The sequence below is a fragment of the Ceraceosorus guamensis genome, assembly GCF_003144195.1.
Source record: "Ceraceosorus guamensis strain MCA 4658 unplaced genomic scaffold IE81scaffold_22, whole genome shotgun sequence".
Lineage (NCBI taxonomy): Eukaryota > Fungi > Basidiomycota > Exobasidiomycetes > Ceraceosorales > Ceraceosoraceae > Ceraceosorus > Ceraceosorus guamensis.
The window spans coordinates 1-14,936 of record NW_020290017.1 but is presented as its reverse complement, the minus strand read 5'-3'; the positions used below and the strand labels follow the sequence as shown (position 1 = coordinate 14,936).

The 14,936-nt window shown below is 56.4% G+C and overlaps 5 protein-coding genes across 5 annotated transcripts; 2 read left to right on the top strand and 3 right to left on the bottom strand.

The window, feature by feature from the left end:
- Nucleotides 1-224: 224 nt before the first annotated feature.
- IE81DRAFT_322644 (putative RPS17B-ribosomal protein S17.e.B) lies at nt 225-1,469 on the top strand. The gene is made up of 4 exons (XM_025513697.1): nt 225-286; nt 482-540; nt 729-912; nt 1,019-1,469. The coding sequence occupies exons 1-4, from the start codon at nt 284-286 to the stop codon at nt 1,211-1,213; spliced, it is 441 nt and encodes a 146-aa protein (XP_025370291.1). The 5' UTR covers nt 225-283; the 3' UTR covers nt 1,214-1,469.
- A 215-nt stretch (nt 1,470-1,684) lies between these two features.
- IE81DRAFT_346737 (hypothetical protein) lies at nt 1,685-3,964 on the bottom strand (the record flags this gene model as incomplete). Its single annotated transcript, XM_025516070.1, has 8 exons — nt 1,685-2,277; nt 2,357-2,674; nt 2,744-2,882; nt 2,952-2,984; nt 3,056-3,123; nt 3,197-3,275; nt 3,343-3,774; nt 3,839-3,964. The coding sequence occupies 8 exons, from the start codon at nt 3,962-3,964 to the stop codon at nt 1,685-1,687; spliced, it is 1,788 nt and encodes a 595-aa protein (XP_025370290.1).
- A 3,084-nt stretch (nt 3,965-7,048) lies between these two features.
- On the bottom strand, nt 7,049-8,981 carry IE81DRAFT_312446 (glycine cleavage system P-protein). Its single transcript, XM_025512458.1, has 3 exons — nt 8,155-8,981; nt 7,996-8,056; nt 7,049-7,925 (listed from the first exon to the last, which is right to left on the bottom strand). The coding sequence occupies exons 1-3, from the start codon at nt 8,671-8,673 to the stop codon at nt 7,288-7,290; spliced, it is 1,218 nt and encodes a 405-aa protein (XP_025370289.1). The 5' UTR covers nt 8,674-8,981; the 3' UTR covers nt 7,049-7,287.
- A 398-nt stretch (nt 8,982-9,379) lies between these two features.
- IE81DRAFT_322639 (PLP-dependent transferase) lies at nt 9,380-12,256 on the top strand. The gene is made up of 6 exons (XM_025513696.1): nt 9,380-9,936; nt 10,062-11,047; nt 11,117-11,619; nt 11,688-11,732; nt 11,802-12,067; nt 12,141-12,256. Exons 1-6 carry the CDS (start codon nt 9,653-9,655, stop codon nt 12,214-12,216), a joined length of 2,160 nt encoding a protein of 719 aa, XP_025370288.1. The 5' UTR covers nt 9,380-9,652; the 3' UTR covers nt 12,217-12,256.
- On the bottom strand, nt 12,141-13,319 carry IE81DRAFT_322637 (hypothetical protein). Its single transcript, XM_025513695.1, has one exon. The coding sequence runs from the start codon at nt 13,198-13,200 to the stop codon at nt 12,517-12,519; it is 684 nt and encodes a 227-aa protein (XP_025370287.1). The 5' UTR covers nt 13,201-13,319; the 3' UTR covers nt 12,141-12,516.
- Nucleotides 13,320-14,936: the final 1,617 nt, after the last annotated feature.

The window sequence follows — 14,936 nt, the reverse complement described above, 5'->3', positions numbered from 1 at the left end:
CCCCAAATCAAGACTTCCTCTGCATGCATGCTTTCATCTCGACTTGCCGCGTCCCTTGGCTAGAGGCGCAGGCCGCAGCTCGCTCGGCCGAGCCACGCGGCAGCTGCGTGCCCGTCGCGAGCTGCAACGTCACGTGCTGTGACTTCGCGCACCGGCACCTGCCATCAAGCGCAGGCGGGCAAGCCATCGAGAGGGTTGGCTTCCATCGCCGTCTGACATTCCTCTCCACCATCCGCAAAGATTTAACGCACTCTCACCTCAACAACCCTCAAGATCAGCCAAAATGGTGCGTATTATCTCCACGAACCGTGCCGCGTTCTGCCCAGACTGTATCGACGACTGACTATTCGCTGGTCAATCTTTTTGCTTGAATTCTGAATCGCTGATGCTGAATGGTGCTGGACTTTGTCTTCGCTGGATGCTTGGAATCGCTTTGATGGTATTGGGGCCCTTTTCAAATTGCTGGAATCTACACTTGTAGGGTCGTGTCCGTACGAAGACCGTTAAGCGCGCATCGCGTGTGCTCATTGAGCGTTACTAGTGAGTGCTCTTTCATGACGGGATGCAGACAGGCGACGACGTCTTTGGGTGAAAGGCATGTTTGTGTGAAGGTGCACAGGAAGCGGAGCGTCGACACAGGCATCAATCGCTTCAGATTAGGGCTCAATTTGGTACTTGTAGGAAGACAGGTTGAAGTTCTGACCTCTCCAACTTTGCCGCGCCCTTAGCCCTCGTCTCAACGCTGTTGACTTCCACACCAACAAGCGCGTCATTGATGAGGTTGCCATCGTGCCTTCCAAGCGTCTCCGCAACAAGATTGCCGGTTTCACCACCCACTTGATGAGGAGAATTCAGAAGGGACCTGTCCGCGGTATCAGCTTCAAGCTGCAGGAGGAGGAGCGTGAGCGCAAGGTGAGTAGTCGAGCCTGAACAAGGAACATCCCACACCCCCGCAGCTCCGCATCAGAAAGCGAGAGAGACCAGAGCGAAATTGACCTCATTCCTCTCCAATATGCAGGATCAATACGTTCCCGAAGTGTCTGCCCTTGACACCACCGCATCCGGCGGTCTTGAGGTCGACCCCGACACCAAGGAGATGCTCAAATCCATTGGCCTCGACTCTCTGCCCGTCAGTGTTTCCGCACCTGTCACACAGTTCCAAGCTCCCGAGCGCCGCGGTGGCCGAACTGTCGTTGGTGCGGGTCGCCGCTAAATTGGCATTGCAGCCTTCGGCAACCAGGATGAGGCAGGTCTTCTTTGACCCGACTCGCCGTTCCTAGACACACGCACATGAAAACTCATGCATCATCAACACCACTACCAGCGCCTCGGGCTTGCGCTTCCTGTACACTGTCTCTCGACTAGCGTCGTGAAAATGCCCATGCATCGAATCAGCACCCGTCACAGTCTTCGTGCATCGCATCCCAACCGACTCGCTGGCAATCTAGTTGGAGCCGGAGAAAACCAGCGCGTATAGAACGATGTGCATTGTGTGGCCGTCATTAGGCATAGTTGCTCGTGGTGAGCTTACAATTGGTGGGAGTCGGCCGTTGCGAGGCCTCGCGGGCGAGTCCGGACGGATCGTTCCAGGTAAGATGATGATGGGTGTATAGTGCTTGACGTGTCTGCATTGAGTCGTACATTGCGATTTCTGTAGCGGCCAGCCTACATTGGAATGCTTCGATCAAGCGTCTTGCTCGGCTGCAACCGCATGGGCCATACCAAGAGATGCTGAGAACTTTCTGGATTCGGACAGAGGAGAGCGAACGCCAGCGGGCGGTCGAAGGAAACAGGAGCTTGGCGGACTGATGCGACCCAGCGAGGGTTTCGGTGATCCACAATTCTGCTTATGCTGACCTAGCACCGTGACTTGTGGGCCTTCTTTTTCACCGCGGGGCAAAACCACGGCGATGCCGTCCTGGTCGCACTCTACGCGCAGACTGCAGCTTGCTCCGGACCAGATAGCTCGTTTGAGCTGAGCAGGACTGGAGGTTGCGGTGATGCTGCGCATCGGCGATGAGGAGATCGCCTCCGCGACGTCTGAGTCACTCGCGATGGAAATTTGAGCACGAAGTTCCGTGTGGAAGACCCACTCATGAAGAAGGTCCAACGGGCCTGTAGATGTCGGTACTTTCGTGCTGCCGCTAGAGCGACGATCGCCAGGCCCATCACGTCTCGGTCCTGCAGAGGCTGCCATGCGCATTGGCAAGAATCCAAGGCCCAGGCGGGAGCGCGCCGTGATACGCCTGATGACGATTGTTTGGTCGGCCGGGAACGCTGTGAAAACAGCAAGAACATCAGCACACACGAATCGCTCTTTCCCACTGGCACACGGCCCGCGCCAAAGCGCACTCACGATTGCCGGGCGCCCACTGCCAATCCGGAAAGGCAGGCACGCGACCAACCTCGGAAATGAGGGCGGCAGTATTGCTTGGACCGACCGATTGACCGGCGCCAGCAGTTGATTGGGCAGGCTGAGCGCTGGCCGCCTCAGCGCTCCCAGTGCTTGCCTCAATGTTAACCGGTCCAGCTTCTACAGCAGCGCTCATCCGCCAATTCGCGATTCTACTTGACGCTGTGGGCTCGCGCTCATGTGGAGCAGACTCCGCGGGAGTAGCAGTACCGCTCTGGCCAAGGCCAGCCTCCAGTCGTGCTCTCTCGTACTGTGAAGGATCTGAGAGAGAAGTGAAGTGAAAGTCAGTCAGCCAAGCGCTCAGCGGTGGCGACTAACTGCCTTCCTCACCTCGATGAGGACCACGTTGGCTTGCAGATAACGTAGAGCGCCACTCGCCCCATACGCCAGCAGTGCCAACACTAAACACGTGGAAGTCCACTTTGGCGCCTTGAGCTGCGCCAAGCTGGACGGCACAGGCCCAATCAGACTGCGGTCAAGAAGGAAAGCAGGCGATCAGGACATTTCGTTCGCAATTCAATAACCGCAGTGGGCTTACCGTTCTGTCAGTTGAGTACACGAGGCAAAGCTCCTGCATGAGAAGCGGCCATGAGTGAGCGTTAGGCACCACGAGCAACGCACAACTGTATCGAAGATACTCACGTCTGCCTCCATGTCTTCGCTCTGTCCGTAGTGGTAGCTTATCCATCGACGGTGCTGTTTGACATATGCTAAAGGACGGCGCGGCAAGCAGCATCAATTGCACAAGTCTCTCGCTTTGGGAAGCATGGGCCACACACATACCCTTCAAGGTGCCGAGGTGCTCTAATTCGTTTCGAACGGTAGGATCGCGCGACACGAGCAGGGCACCGTCTCCGCCAGACTGTGTGGGTCGTGGTGAAGAGTCAATTACTGTCGCGTCGAGGCCGTGTTGGCCCAGATCGACTGACCGTTTCGAAGCTTAGAGTCCCCCCAGCGGTACCCGTCACCTCAGCGCCGACCCCAGCTCCTAGACTTCTAAAATTGGCGCTAGTTCTAGGCCCAATGTCGAAAGCCGATTCTTCCGCTTCGTCGACAAAGATGGGTAGAGGTGGCTGTGGCTCCTCCTCGCTTCTGAACGCACCCATCAGAGAGGTGCGACGCGATCTCGGCGACGACGACGGCGAGGAGGGAACATTAAGCGGCGCGCTGGCTCGCCTTTCCCCAGAGAAGCTGTTGCGAGGGCCCATCGTGGCAAAAGCCGGGACTGCGGTCCAAGCGGACTGCTCAGCACCTGGGGACCCCGGTGGACTCCTGGAACCTGATTGGGTACGTCTTGCTAGGTCCGGACGTGCCGCCTCACTTCGCACCAGAGACGGTCCATCGACTACATTGTAGAGTTTCTGCGTGTTGGGCGGATATGGATGTCAACAACATTTCAGTTGTGAGGCACAGCTTTGCACTCACATGAAATCGTCCATCGCGCACATATCCAACGTCACCCAGGTCAACACGTCCCGGGTGCCAGAGTGGCAATCCCTCAGCAGCCACGTACAAGCAGGTGCAGTAGGTGTCGCTGATGTGCGCGGGCATCGTAAGTAACGGCAATTCGCAGAGCCGCGTACTTTAGGATGCGTGGCCCGTGATGTAGGATTTGGTATGCTTTGTTCTACTTCGACAAAAGATGGGGTAGGAGGCCTGAGATCATGGTATAGATGACAGAGGGAAACCGATGTCAGTGAGGATGACGAGTCGCAAACAAGCATGCGGCATCCAAACAGCTGCTCTGAGGTCTGTCACGGGTGCGCGCATCACTCAGCGACAGCATATACACCACCTCGACCCGTCTGTTCCCATCCTGGACTAGCATGAACACTGGTCCACCAAGGCCCGCAAACGTAAGCGCGACATTTGTTTAGGGAAAGCCAGCTTTGGGAGTTCAGTCTGGCAAGAGCCAGAGAGGACCGCTGAGGAGCATCAACGACAGAGCAGAATCTCCCCGCTGAGCCAGCAAGGTTGCAACCACACAAGACGATGGATGGATGCTGAGCGGGCACGCACACGCTAGCAAGGGCTCAAAGCTTGGGGGGCCTTCCCACCGGCTTCTTTTTTGCGCTCCTCACTCCAAGCAGCAAGCTGGGCAGTTCTCCGTGTCGGGACGGAGAGAGTCTTGTCTAGCGCTAAACCTGAACCTGAACTCACCTAAGCAATCTAACGCTAAGAACGTGACACAAGGACTGGAACACCGAGTCACTCTGCGCTTAGGCCACAGCAGCCATTGATGCGCCGTGGGATACTGCTCTTTGATTCGTGTGAAGCCGCGTCGCTTCTGGAGACCGGGATCACTATAGGTTTGACAGGAGGCGAGATGCTCATCAATCGACTCGGTTTCGGCTCTGCTCCCCTGTGAAGCTCGCTCTCAGCTGGCACAGGGCTCGCCACAGCTTGACTCGACGAGAAAAAGGTGGGTGGCGCGCTCGACTGAGCAGCGGAGAAACCAGGCGTTGAGGTTGCTCTATAGGCCCGCCGATCCCGTCGCAGTCAGAGTGGGCTGCTGTCTCTGCGCCACAGCGTCCCGACCGGCGCGACTTGGCCACGCTATAGCGAGCGATACAAAGAGAGACGGGCTCGTGCACTGCTGTCCAGCGGGGATTGAGTCGAGCTGTGGGTAGTACGTCGCGGACTAGCGCAGTCGAAGGTGCCTCTCGCTTCTCCAAGGGTGATGCTGAGGGGCCAGTGGCTGTGTAGCCTCGGAGAGCTCGGGTGGGATGATGTCCTTTTTCCTTGATATGGGTTGATTATGAGTGCTCTGCTGCTGTGAAAGTCTCTACGATGGGTCGTCTTGTTGTGCGTTGTCGTGCTGAGCAGAGACAAGATCGGAGCAGGTGTTGCTCTGCTCGCTGAAAAGCAGACGCGATGCTGATGGTGGTCAGATGGCCTGTCAGTCACACGCAGTCGTCATTTGTGAGCTTCTTAGCGCCCGGACAGCTGATGGTGCAGCAACGCGACGTTGGCCCGTCATCGAGTCTTTGTGTCTTCTCCCAAAAAAAAGTCGAGAAGATTGGGCCTCGATCGATCAGCATGCATCGTCATGGGTTTGAGTGAGTGGTGAGTCAGAGCTCAGTAGTGCTGGTTGTGCTGCTCGTGATGCATACAGCCCGCCATGACTCACACTGCTGCTGCACGGTATGCACGCCACGCCCACCTTCAGCCTCGCCTGACTGACAGCAGGGCGCGTGTGAGCAACAGCAGCTTGTGTTGGCCGCGGAGGTCATAAATTTCACGCTAGTCGCGACGAAGGTGAGACCATGATGAACCACCGTCCAACCTTATTTCAGGACTGGTTGTTGCCGAGACAATTATCGGCAACTTAGCGTTTCAGAAGCAGGCATCACACGTATGTCCTAGCTCTGATCATCTTCATCCTGGTCCTCATGCAGATACCCTCATGACCAAAATGCTATGGGCGATGCCAACCATCTTTACGTGGAACGGGCACGTCGTCTGCTGCCCCAGCAACTCCGGAACGCACGTGGAAAGCATGCTGATCAGATGAACGCAGCCGGATGAGGGTCTTGAGCCTGCTTGTGGTTCCTCGCTCGCAGCGTGCGAAAGCGAGTGCGAGCGCTATAGCGCTGCTTGCGAGAATCCGACCCGCCGATACACAAGCAACCATCCGTTCAAGCGTTATTCTCATCATTTTGCGTGGAGTTCGGAAAGCTATGATCAGTCAGAGGATAGGCGCACGCCTCGGTGCGCTAGAGATAGAGTTGCATGGTGGATTTCTGAACACCTTCTCCATCTCAACATCTACCATTCGCCTTGGAGACTGCTGCCACACAAGCAACCGAGTGTCGGATTGATATAGTGTCAAGCGCGCGCAGAGCCCGATCTGAGACAACGGGCTTCCCCCCGATGAAACCGCGCTAAGTATCGCAGACTGGACAGGCCGATATGACTGCGAGCGTCATGAGCTCTGAAGCGTGTAGTCGCTGTAGTCTAGATTGGAGGATCGCGAGCTCACAAAGTCAGCTGACTCTCCCCTTGTCCTACACGTGCCGCCCCAAAATGAAAGCAGCACTGGAAGCGATGGCTTTCCTCATTGTGTTTTCATTTCCCCGGCCGCCCAAGGTCTCTCAATGACCCTGTAGACGAGCCCTTGCGCGTCGATGAGGGATTTCCAGCGAGCAAGTTAAAGAGCCTCATACCGCGCCGATGACGGTGCCGATTCGTACTTATCATCCAACCTTGCCGGCGCAACTTAAAGTAAAATTGTGAGTGATGATGGTGCAGTGATGCAGCTATGAATGCCGGACCAATAGTATGTAGTAGTAGTCAAGAGTCGTAGTCTACTACTACTAGACTAGTACAGTGACGTGATGGAGACGATGTCGGGCGGCGCGCTAAGGAAGGGGCAGCATCTCCTCGTGCACACCGCGCTTGCCTATTCTGGCAATTTCCAAGTTTACGCGGCTTGCACCGCTGTCTGCATCTCGTTGCTCGTGACTTGTCTTACTGTACCTCAACCTTATCGGTAGAACTTGAGCAGGCAGACCCTGCGTCGAAGGCTGTCAGCGATCTGGCTTCTTCAGCACCCTCAGCGTGGTGCATGCCTGCCAAAGGCAGAGCTTGTGCCGGATGATCGAGACAGCGCTGCCGAGCCACCTGTCTGAAAGAAATGACAACAGCATACATTGATGGGAACGTGACCAGCGTGACAGTTGAGTGCATGAGAAGTAGCAGTCAGAGTATTGTAGCGATGAGGCAGGCATGTGGGGCCGACGGTCGTGGCTCGGCACAACGCGGGCGAGAATGGCTGCTGAGAGGAGGGATTGCCAACCCACTTGCCCGTTGAGGACAGACTGGGCAGCAATTAGGTTTCCGGACGGAGGTGTTGATGAAGCGCGAGAGAGGGCCTACTGCGCACGTCGAATGTGCTGCTCCCTGGTCTGGAGGGCGAGGCGATATGCCTTGCTTCCTCGAGCATCTTTGCTGACTCCGATCAGTCTTCCGGGCATCTTGCGCGTGAGCTTGTCTCGGACTGCAAAGAAAGCAGCGTGTGGGCCGCCAAAGCCCGGGGGCACTCCGAATCGTGCCGAAGAGCCGACAGCAATATCTGCGCCCCATTCTCCAGGCGGCTTGACCATCGTCAGAGCCAGCAGATCAGCAGCACAGACCACTAAACCACCCGCCTTGTGCGTCTCTTCTGCCAAGGATGACCAGTCCTTCAGACGCCCGTCGATGTCAGGATACTGTACCAAGACGCCCATGACATCCTTGGATGTCTTGTGGGACTCTGGCAAGCCCTGTGACAGATTCACCACCTCCACGTTGATCTCGAAGCCTCTTGCGCGCTGGCGAAGGACGGAAATTGTCTGCGGAAGCACGCGCTCATCCACCAGGAAAGTCTTCCTCTTGGACTTGCCGTGACCGTACGACAGCGTCATTGCTTCGGCAGCAGCCGTTCCCTCGTCCAGCAAGGACGCATTGGAGATGTCGAGGCCAGTCAAAGACTTGATCATTGTTTGATAATTGAGGAGGGATTCCAGTCGACCTGAGGAGAGGAAGTTGTATGTCAGAACTGCGCGTCTGGCTAACAGGTGCAGGAATGTCTGAGCACCTACCTTGAGCGATCTCCGGTTGATACGGCGTGTAGCTCGTGTACCAGGCGGGATTCTCGAGCACCTAGACAGTTGGCAGACAGTTGGGCAGGGACATTGAGCCTCAAGACCCCCTTCTGCATCTTTCTGCTGCCAGTGCCAGCACGTGTGACGCTTACTCACATTGCGCAGGATTACGGGAGGGACATTGGTGTTGTGGTATCCCAGACCGATGAGGCTCTTGAAGTTGGCATTCTTCTCGGCAATCTCCAGACCTCTTCTTGCCAGCTCGCTCTCACTCAGAGCGATAATAGGAGTAGCGCTTGCTGAGCTCGAGCTCTCCGTCGTCTTTGATCCGTCGGCGTCGAGCCTGATTTCTTTTGGCACAGCGTCCGCAATGAAATCGTCCAATGACTTGTAGCCCAACTCGGCGAGCATCTTCTGGATGTCTTCATCGCGAGGACCAATGTGCCGAGGAGAAAAGTCATCCAGTGGAGCGAAGACGCTCTCGGAGACACTACCAAGCGGCAATGGCTGAGCCTGTGATGCCAGTGCCCGCGAGGAGGGAGCCTGAGATGTAGATGAGGGAGTGGCTGAAGGGCTTGCTGCAGGCAACGCCGAAGCTGTTCTGATGAAAGCCCTCCGTGCCGGTGCGGTGGTGCGCAGAGATACAGCTGCGACGAACGATTGACGCAGACTCATGTTGACCTCGCGCAAGGAGCGAGGTTGCTTCACCTGGAGCCTTGCTGGTCGAGGATGTTGCTGATGTGAGCAGTCTGAGTCGGTCTTGAATAGCGCGACTATTCAAGGAGGTATACAGATCTCCGATAGCAACGTGTCGTCTTGGTGGGAGGATCGAGGACCAGACTCGATCAAAATGTATGATCAAGTCGCGAGCCGTGTCAAGAGTTTGAGTCAAGAGTCAGTGAGTGCAACTTAGATTACAAATCGTGGTGAATGGGATTGCTGGCTGCATAGAAATCTTCGCGCGCTGCTATAGCGTTTGACCGCGCCGCACAAAATGAAAGAGGCCCGTCTATTCACGATTCACGATTGCTGAAGAGGCCGAGCCGGGTCACGGGTCGCAATCTGAATCGATTCAGCGAGCGAGCGCACGGTGGCAGCGCGGAAGAAGCCGGCTTTACACGCGTCGCGACCGCGGAGATGTCCCCGAGCAATTTGGCGCATCGTCGCTGTCGAACCGATACGATCTTTGCTGGATTGAGTGGTCTGAAGATGTGACTCGTACCTTACGTGCACAGCAGGCCTGCTGCTCTCGTTCTTCGGTTGTGTGGGCTGCGATGGTGCGCGCATCAGCAGCATGCATGCAGTAGGGACGCGCGAGCGAAAGATTCGTTCACGTTGCCGCCGCTGCATGCTTGCGTGAAACAGCTACAGTAGAGCAACCGTGATGGATGAGGGCGACCGCGACTTGTACCGATAGCTCCTCTTCGCAAGCTCACAATCATTAGCTGTCTCTTGATTGGTCAGGCAAAGAGCTTCTGCCTTCGCCGTCTTGCTCACCTCCTCATCACCTACAGAACCAGCACTTCCTCGAGTTAGCAGCTTTGGATTCAGCTGCGTGATTGTGACTCTCGTCATCTCCGCCTTCGCTCGGCACCCCCAGCGTTAGCCAACTGTGACAATCGCCTTGCGACACTATCGAGCGCTCTCGGCAGCAATGTCCTTCGTACGACTGGCCGGGCCCCGGAGTCAGCGTTTGGCGCAAGCCAGCGTATCGGCGCCAAAGGCTGTTGCAACGTCGCTTCGCAAATTCGCGACCACTTCGGCCAACGCAGCAGCCTCCCAGGATGTCAAGGCAAAACAACACTACACGACGGCCGAGCAGCGCTCCCGCTACACGTCAAATGTGTGCACAGCGCAAGCGCTGCTGGCCAACATGGCCGCCATGTATGCTTGCTACCACGGCCCCAAAGGGCTCAGAAAGATCGCAGCCAAGGTGCAGTGAGTGGATTGATTCGATCCCGCTGCTCGCGTCCTGCAAAAGGGAGATCAGGCTCGCCATCGAGAATCGACTTGCGCAGCGGATGACTGACCGATGCTGCTACCCTTCTCTCTCCCTCACTCAGTGCGCAGACCCGTCTTTTGGCGCTCGCGCTCTCTGATCTTGGTCTGCCGGCTGACAATGCCGGTGAAGCTTTTTTCGACACTCTCACCATCGAACTTCCAATCAGCGTTCCAGCAGCCAAGGTGCACAGCGAGGCTGCGGCAGCTCGCCTCAACGTCAGAGCTGATTCAGTTACAAGAGTCGGCGTGACCCTTGATGAGACCGTCACGTTCGAGGAGCTGCTGAACGTCATCAATGCGTTCGCGCGAGCAGCTGGCAAGCCGGAGCTCAGGCACGAGGATTTGCTCCGCCTCGCCAGTGGCGCGGGCCTCGATGCCGCCGCGCTCGAGACGCTTTCGATCGGCAACGCACAAGGGCAGCAGGGCCCCTTCGCTCGAGAGTCCGACTTCCTGACACAGCCCGTCTTCAATGCCCATCGGAGCGAGACAGACCTGCTGAGGTACATCCATCACCTGCAGTCAAAGGACTTTTCGCTAGTACATGGGATGATCCCACTCGGCTCCTGCACCATGAAGCTCAACTCGACCACCAGTATGAGCCTGCTTTCCGACCCTCGATACAACGGCATACACCCATTCGCACCGGCCGAGCAGACAAAGGGATATGCCGAGCTTATCGCTGAGCTCGAGTCCGACCTTTGCAAGATCACTGGCTTCCCTGCAGTGTCGCTGCAACCCAATTCGGGCGCTCAAGGGGAGTTTGCAGGCCTCAGTGTCATCAGAGCGTATCTCGACGCCAATGGCCAGGGTCACAGGGACATCTGTCTCGTCCCCACCTCTGCGCACGGAACGAATCCCGCTAGTGCTGTCATGGCTGGAATGCGAGTTGTTGCTGTCAAGAGCCAGGCGGACGGCAACCTCGATCTTGCAGATCTGCGCGAGAAAGCGGAGAAGTACAAAGATTCTCTAGCTGCATTCATGGTAACTTATCCGAGCACCCATGGAGTGTACGAAGAGGGTGTGCGGGAGGCGTGCGAGCTCATTCATGGTGAGTCAATGCGAGCGCATGATCTGACTGTAGCAAAGCTGACTAGGGACGATCTCCGCCTCGGTCCAGCGAACGGTGGTCAGGTCTACATGGACGGCGCAAACATGCAAGCTCAGGTCGGACTGACAAGCCCAGGTGTGATCGGTGCTGACGTCACCCATCTCAACTTGCACAAGACCTTTTCTATTCCTCACGGTGGCGGTGGGCCAGGCGTTGGACCTATTGGTTGTGCTGCTCACTTGGCGCCATACCTCCCCGGTCACCCTCTAGACAGTCGAGCTGGAGGAGAGAAGGCAATCGAAGCGATCTCTGCTGCGCCATGGGGCAGCGCGAGCATCTTGACCATTGCTTGGGCTTATATAAAGATGTTGGGCTGGCAAGGCTTGCGCAAGAGCTCCACGGTCTCTTTGCTGTCTGCGAACTACATGGCAAAGCGCCTCGCACCACACTACAAGCTTCGATATGTCAATGGAAACGGCCGTTGCGCTCACGAATTCTTGCTCGACCTTGCCGAGTTTGGAGCGCACAAGATTACAGTCAGCGACGTTGCCAAACGTCTGCATGATTACGGCGTGAGTATCGAGATGTCGGCATCACACCGTTTGCCCGGAATCTGATTTCCAACGTCCTTCTGCCTTAGTTTCATTCTCCAACTTGCTCGTGGCCCATTAGCACTGGTCTTCTGGTGAGACGCATACAGCTGGCCTATCTGTGGCCAGAACACTATGGCTGACGTTCTCTGGTCGGTTTGTAGATCGAGCCAACAGAGTCAGAGTCGCTTGCCGAGCTGGACAGATTCTGCGACGCCATGATCTCCATTCGCGGCGAGATCCAAGACATTGCAGACGGAAAGCAAGGCGATGATCCGACCAACAACTCTCTTAAGAATGCCCCTCATCCAGTCGAGTGCTTGAGCGATGGAGAGTGGGATAGGCCTTATTCTCGTCAGCTGGCGGTGTACCCTTCGCAAGCAACTCGCGAGAGAAAGTTCTGGCCCTCCGTTGGCCGCCTTGATGACGCGTGAGTAGGATGAGCAGTCGAAGATCGAAGCATCACGAGTGGCCATCTCAGCTGACAGAGTACTCCTCTGCAGCCACGGCGATATGAACCTCATTTGTGAATGCGGTGATGTGGCCGACTATGCGTTTGAGGAAAGTAAGAAGAAATAGAGGGCTCGCCTCCTGTCTCTTTCTTGTCCCTTTCTTGTCCCTTTCCGTCCAGCCACCGGGCATGCTTACGGGCGCATGCGCGGTCGGTCTCACTATTTCGCCTTGATGATCAATGTTCCACACCACAACAAGATGTACACCAGCAGCAAACCAACGTCACCGTCTTTCAACAGCATACACCTGGCTTCGCATCTTGCCTTTGTCTTCCCTCTATCTCGTCCGTCGCAGCCTCGCTTCTCAACGAAGCCTGAGCGCGTCGCTCGCTTACAGCTCATTAGAGCAATCACATATGCTCTCCATCTATTCTGCCGTCTCGAGTGTCCGCTCGGCCAGCTCGGCCTGTATCTCTGCACATGCCTCCTGAATCTCCTCTCTGCATGAGCGGATCCTGTCTGAGCATTGTTGCACTTCGTCATGGTGATCCCTCTGGCCGTCCCTTCTGATAGTCTCGATTCGCACGACGCTCCTTAGCACATCGTTCTCCAGATCCTGAACGCGATCCACTGAAGTTGCGAGGTCCTCTTCTTGCCTGCCGCGCAATTCCGTAGAGCACGTGCGAACGCGATGAGAGGCGTCGAGAAGGCCGGCAGTGACGAGGGATAGGATTCTTGGCAGGTCTGTCTCTGTGAGCGGGAGCGATGAAAGAGACTGGGCACTGCATGCTTGACAGCCTCTTGCTGAGGTTGCGGGCGAGTCGTGTGCGTCGGCCTGGGCAGAGGAAGAGTGATGCTGGCCGGATCGAGCACTGTTTGACGCCGCATCCGCAGGGGAGTTGATGGATGCCAATGCATCATCGAACTCTGCCCAGTGAGATCGGCGCTGCTCTTGCGCTGCAAAGAAAGCCTTGAGGATCTCGATCACATTGGGCGCAGATGGTTGCTCGCTGCTCCAGGCGGGCTGACTCGACGGGTCCACGATCATGTCGTCGCTCTCATCTCTGACAGAGCCGTCGTGAACGAGCGGGCTATGCGTTGCTGTCGACATCTTGTCATTGCATCTGCCCAGGTCGAATGGATTGTTGCTTTATTGGAAGACTATACAGACCAGATGATCGAGACATATCAAGAGGCGAGTGACAGTCTTGGTGGGTGTACCGCGCCGCGCAACCCATGGGCAAAAATGAAGGTGACGACGCGCATCACTCCACACACAAAAAGGTGCTCATGCCAGAGCTTCAGAAGCTCGTGCGGGAACGCCTGATGAGACGCGTCCTTCTGGAGTGCTGCACGTGACTACCAGAAAATTCTAGAGTAGTAGTAGTCACGTGAGTAGGCGTGCACGAAGGAGCGAGACCCGACCACCGAGTCGAAAGATCGAGAAAGCGTCGATCGTCCCCGCCTCGCCTTGGCGTGATGCGATTTTGCCCTCATCCATCCTCTTTCACGATCTGGCGCGCAACCGACCTTTCCGAGTGAGGGCCGATTTCTGCAGGACTCGTGATTCGCGACTCTAACCTGCCTGGTTCAGGGACAGCAAGCGTGCAGGCTGCCGCCTATAGCGAGAATGAGAATTTCAAGGGACCATGCTCGGCTCACATGCGAAGACGACAAGTGAAGCGCTAGAGGAGCTGGGTATTGTATGTAGTCACAGTGCTGCATCCGCGTGTTCAATGATCGGCAGGTCGCAGCTCTTTGCATGCTGATGCTGTCAAAAGTCGATCGTGGATTTGTGAGGTGTGCAGCCCACCTTGGTATATGCTCTCCTTGACGGGCTCGATCTCAGATCACAGTTAAGGGACCCACCCCCATTCGGTTCGCAACGTTGAGGATTCATGGTTTGAAACGCAAGACGCCCGGTCGCGCGTCTGAAGGTCGTGCGTCGCTATATACTGTATATATAGATGCTCATGCAAGTCATCCGCAGCAGGTCAATCACGAATTCTTCTCTTGAACGCCGCGAGATGTCGTGCGCAAAGCAGCCCACAGCAGCGCAGGCGCATCAGCTGCATGGCCTACGCGTGTGTAGGCACAGGACGATCGAGCTTTAATTCTGCTGCAGGCTGCCATTTTTGGACATTTGAAACAGGGGGCATCCATTTCACGCTGCTGTATGCGCTATGTACACGAGCGCCTTTCTGTCACACATTGAAGTTCCTCGAAGCTTCGTTTGCGCTCCATGCACGACTCAAGACTCGATGGCCTTACGCCTCTCCACTCGTAATCGCATCTCCAATCGAGCACCACCACTCAGACTGGCACTCGTTCCCGAGCTCTGGCCGCAGACATCGGACCACGGCTGCAACTCGGCAATCTCGCCGTCGCGCATCCTGGGCTTGTGCCGCCGGATGGGCCAAGCACAAATGCACCTCGTTTTGTTTGGCCAAGGAAGCGAGCTCGAGTACCTTTCCTACAGGAATGTGAATGTGCGCAGCAGGCAGTCACGACTGTTCGATGACTTTCTCGCAGCTTCTACACGGGGGCGCTCAGAGTGCTGACATGTGCAGGGGAAATACGCTCGCTCCTCGACTTGACTTGGCTGGCCAGCTGGTCCGTCCCGGGGTCGGGCACGCGTGGCGAAGCCAGCCCTCTTGCCGACGTTCACATCGCAACGGGCTCCTTGAGAACGTTTCGCAACTTGGGTTGAGAACTCCGCTCTTGCCGCCGGGTCCGAAGCTGTGTGATGTGTGAATTCTGAATGCATCTCATCGCACCGGCAAATTTTGTGTTTGCTTGATGCACCGCTCCCAAGTCGAGGGTGTCTCGGCTGGTCGCACAGATTTG

Excerpts from the sequence above, each read along its gene's own strand:
- IE81DRAFT_322644 (XM_025513697.1), top strand. Across the intron at positions 541-728 it reads GTGCTCATTGAGCGTTACTA|CCCTCGTCTCAACGCTGTTG; the intron begins GTGAGTGCTCTT and ends CCGCGCCCTTAG. Across the intron at positions 913-1,018 it reads AGGAGGAGCGTGAGCGCAAG|GATCAATACGTTCCCGAAGT; the intron begins GTGAGTAGTCGA and ends TCCAATATGCAG.
- IE81DRAFT_312446 (XM_025512458.1), bottom strand. The coding sequence starts at position 8,673 with ATGAGTCTGCGTCAATCGTTCGTCGCAGCTGTATCTCTGCGCACCACC. Across the intron at positions 8,057-8,154 it reads CTCCCGTAATCCTGCGCAAT|GTGCTCGAGAATCCCGCCTG; the intron begins GTGAGTAAGCGT and ends CCAACTGTCTAG. Across the intron at positions 7,926-7,995 it reads TCAACCGGAGATCGCTCAAG|GTCGACTGGAATCCCTCCTC; the intron begins GTAGGTGCTCAG and ends TCCTCTCCTCAG.
- IE81DRAFT_322639 (XM_025513696.1), top strand. The coding sequence starts at position 9,653 with ATGTCCTTCGTACGACTGGCCGGGCCCCGGAGTCAGCGTTTGGCGCAA. Across the intron at positions 11,620-11,687 it reads AACGTCTGCATGATTACGGC|TTTCATTCTCCAACTTGCTC; the intron begins GTGAGTATCGAG and ends CTTCTGCCTTAG. Across the intron at positions 11,733-11,801 it reads CCATTAGCACTGGTCTTCTG|ATCGAGCCAACAGAGTCAGA; the intron begins GTGAGACGCATA and ends GTCGGTTTGTAG.
- IE81DRAFT_322637 (XM_025513695.1), bottom strand. The coding sequence starts at position 13,200 with ATGTCGACAGCAACGCATAGCCCGCTCGTTCACGACGGCTCTGTCAGA.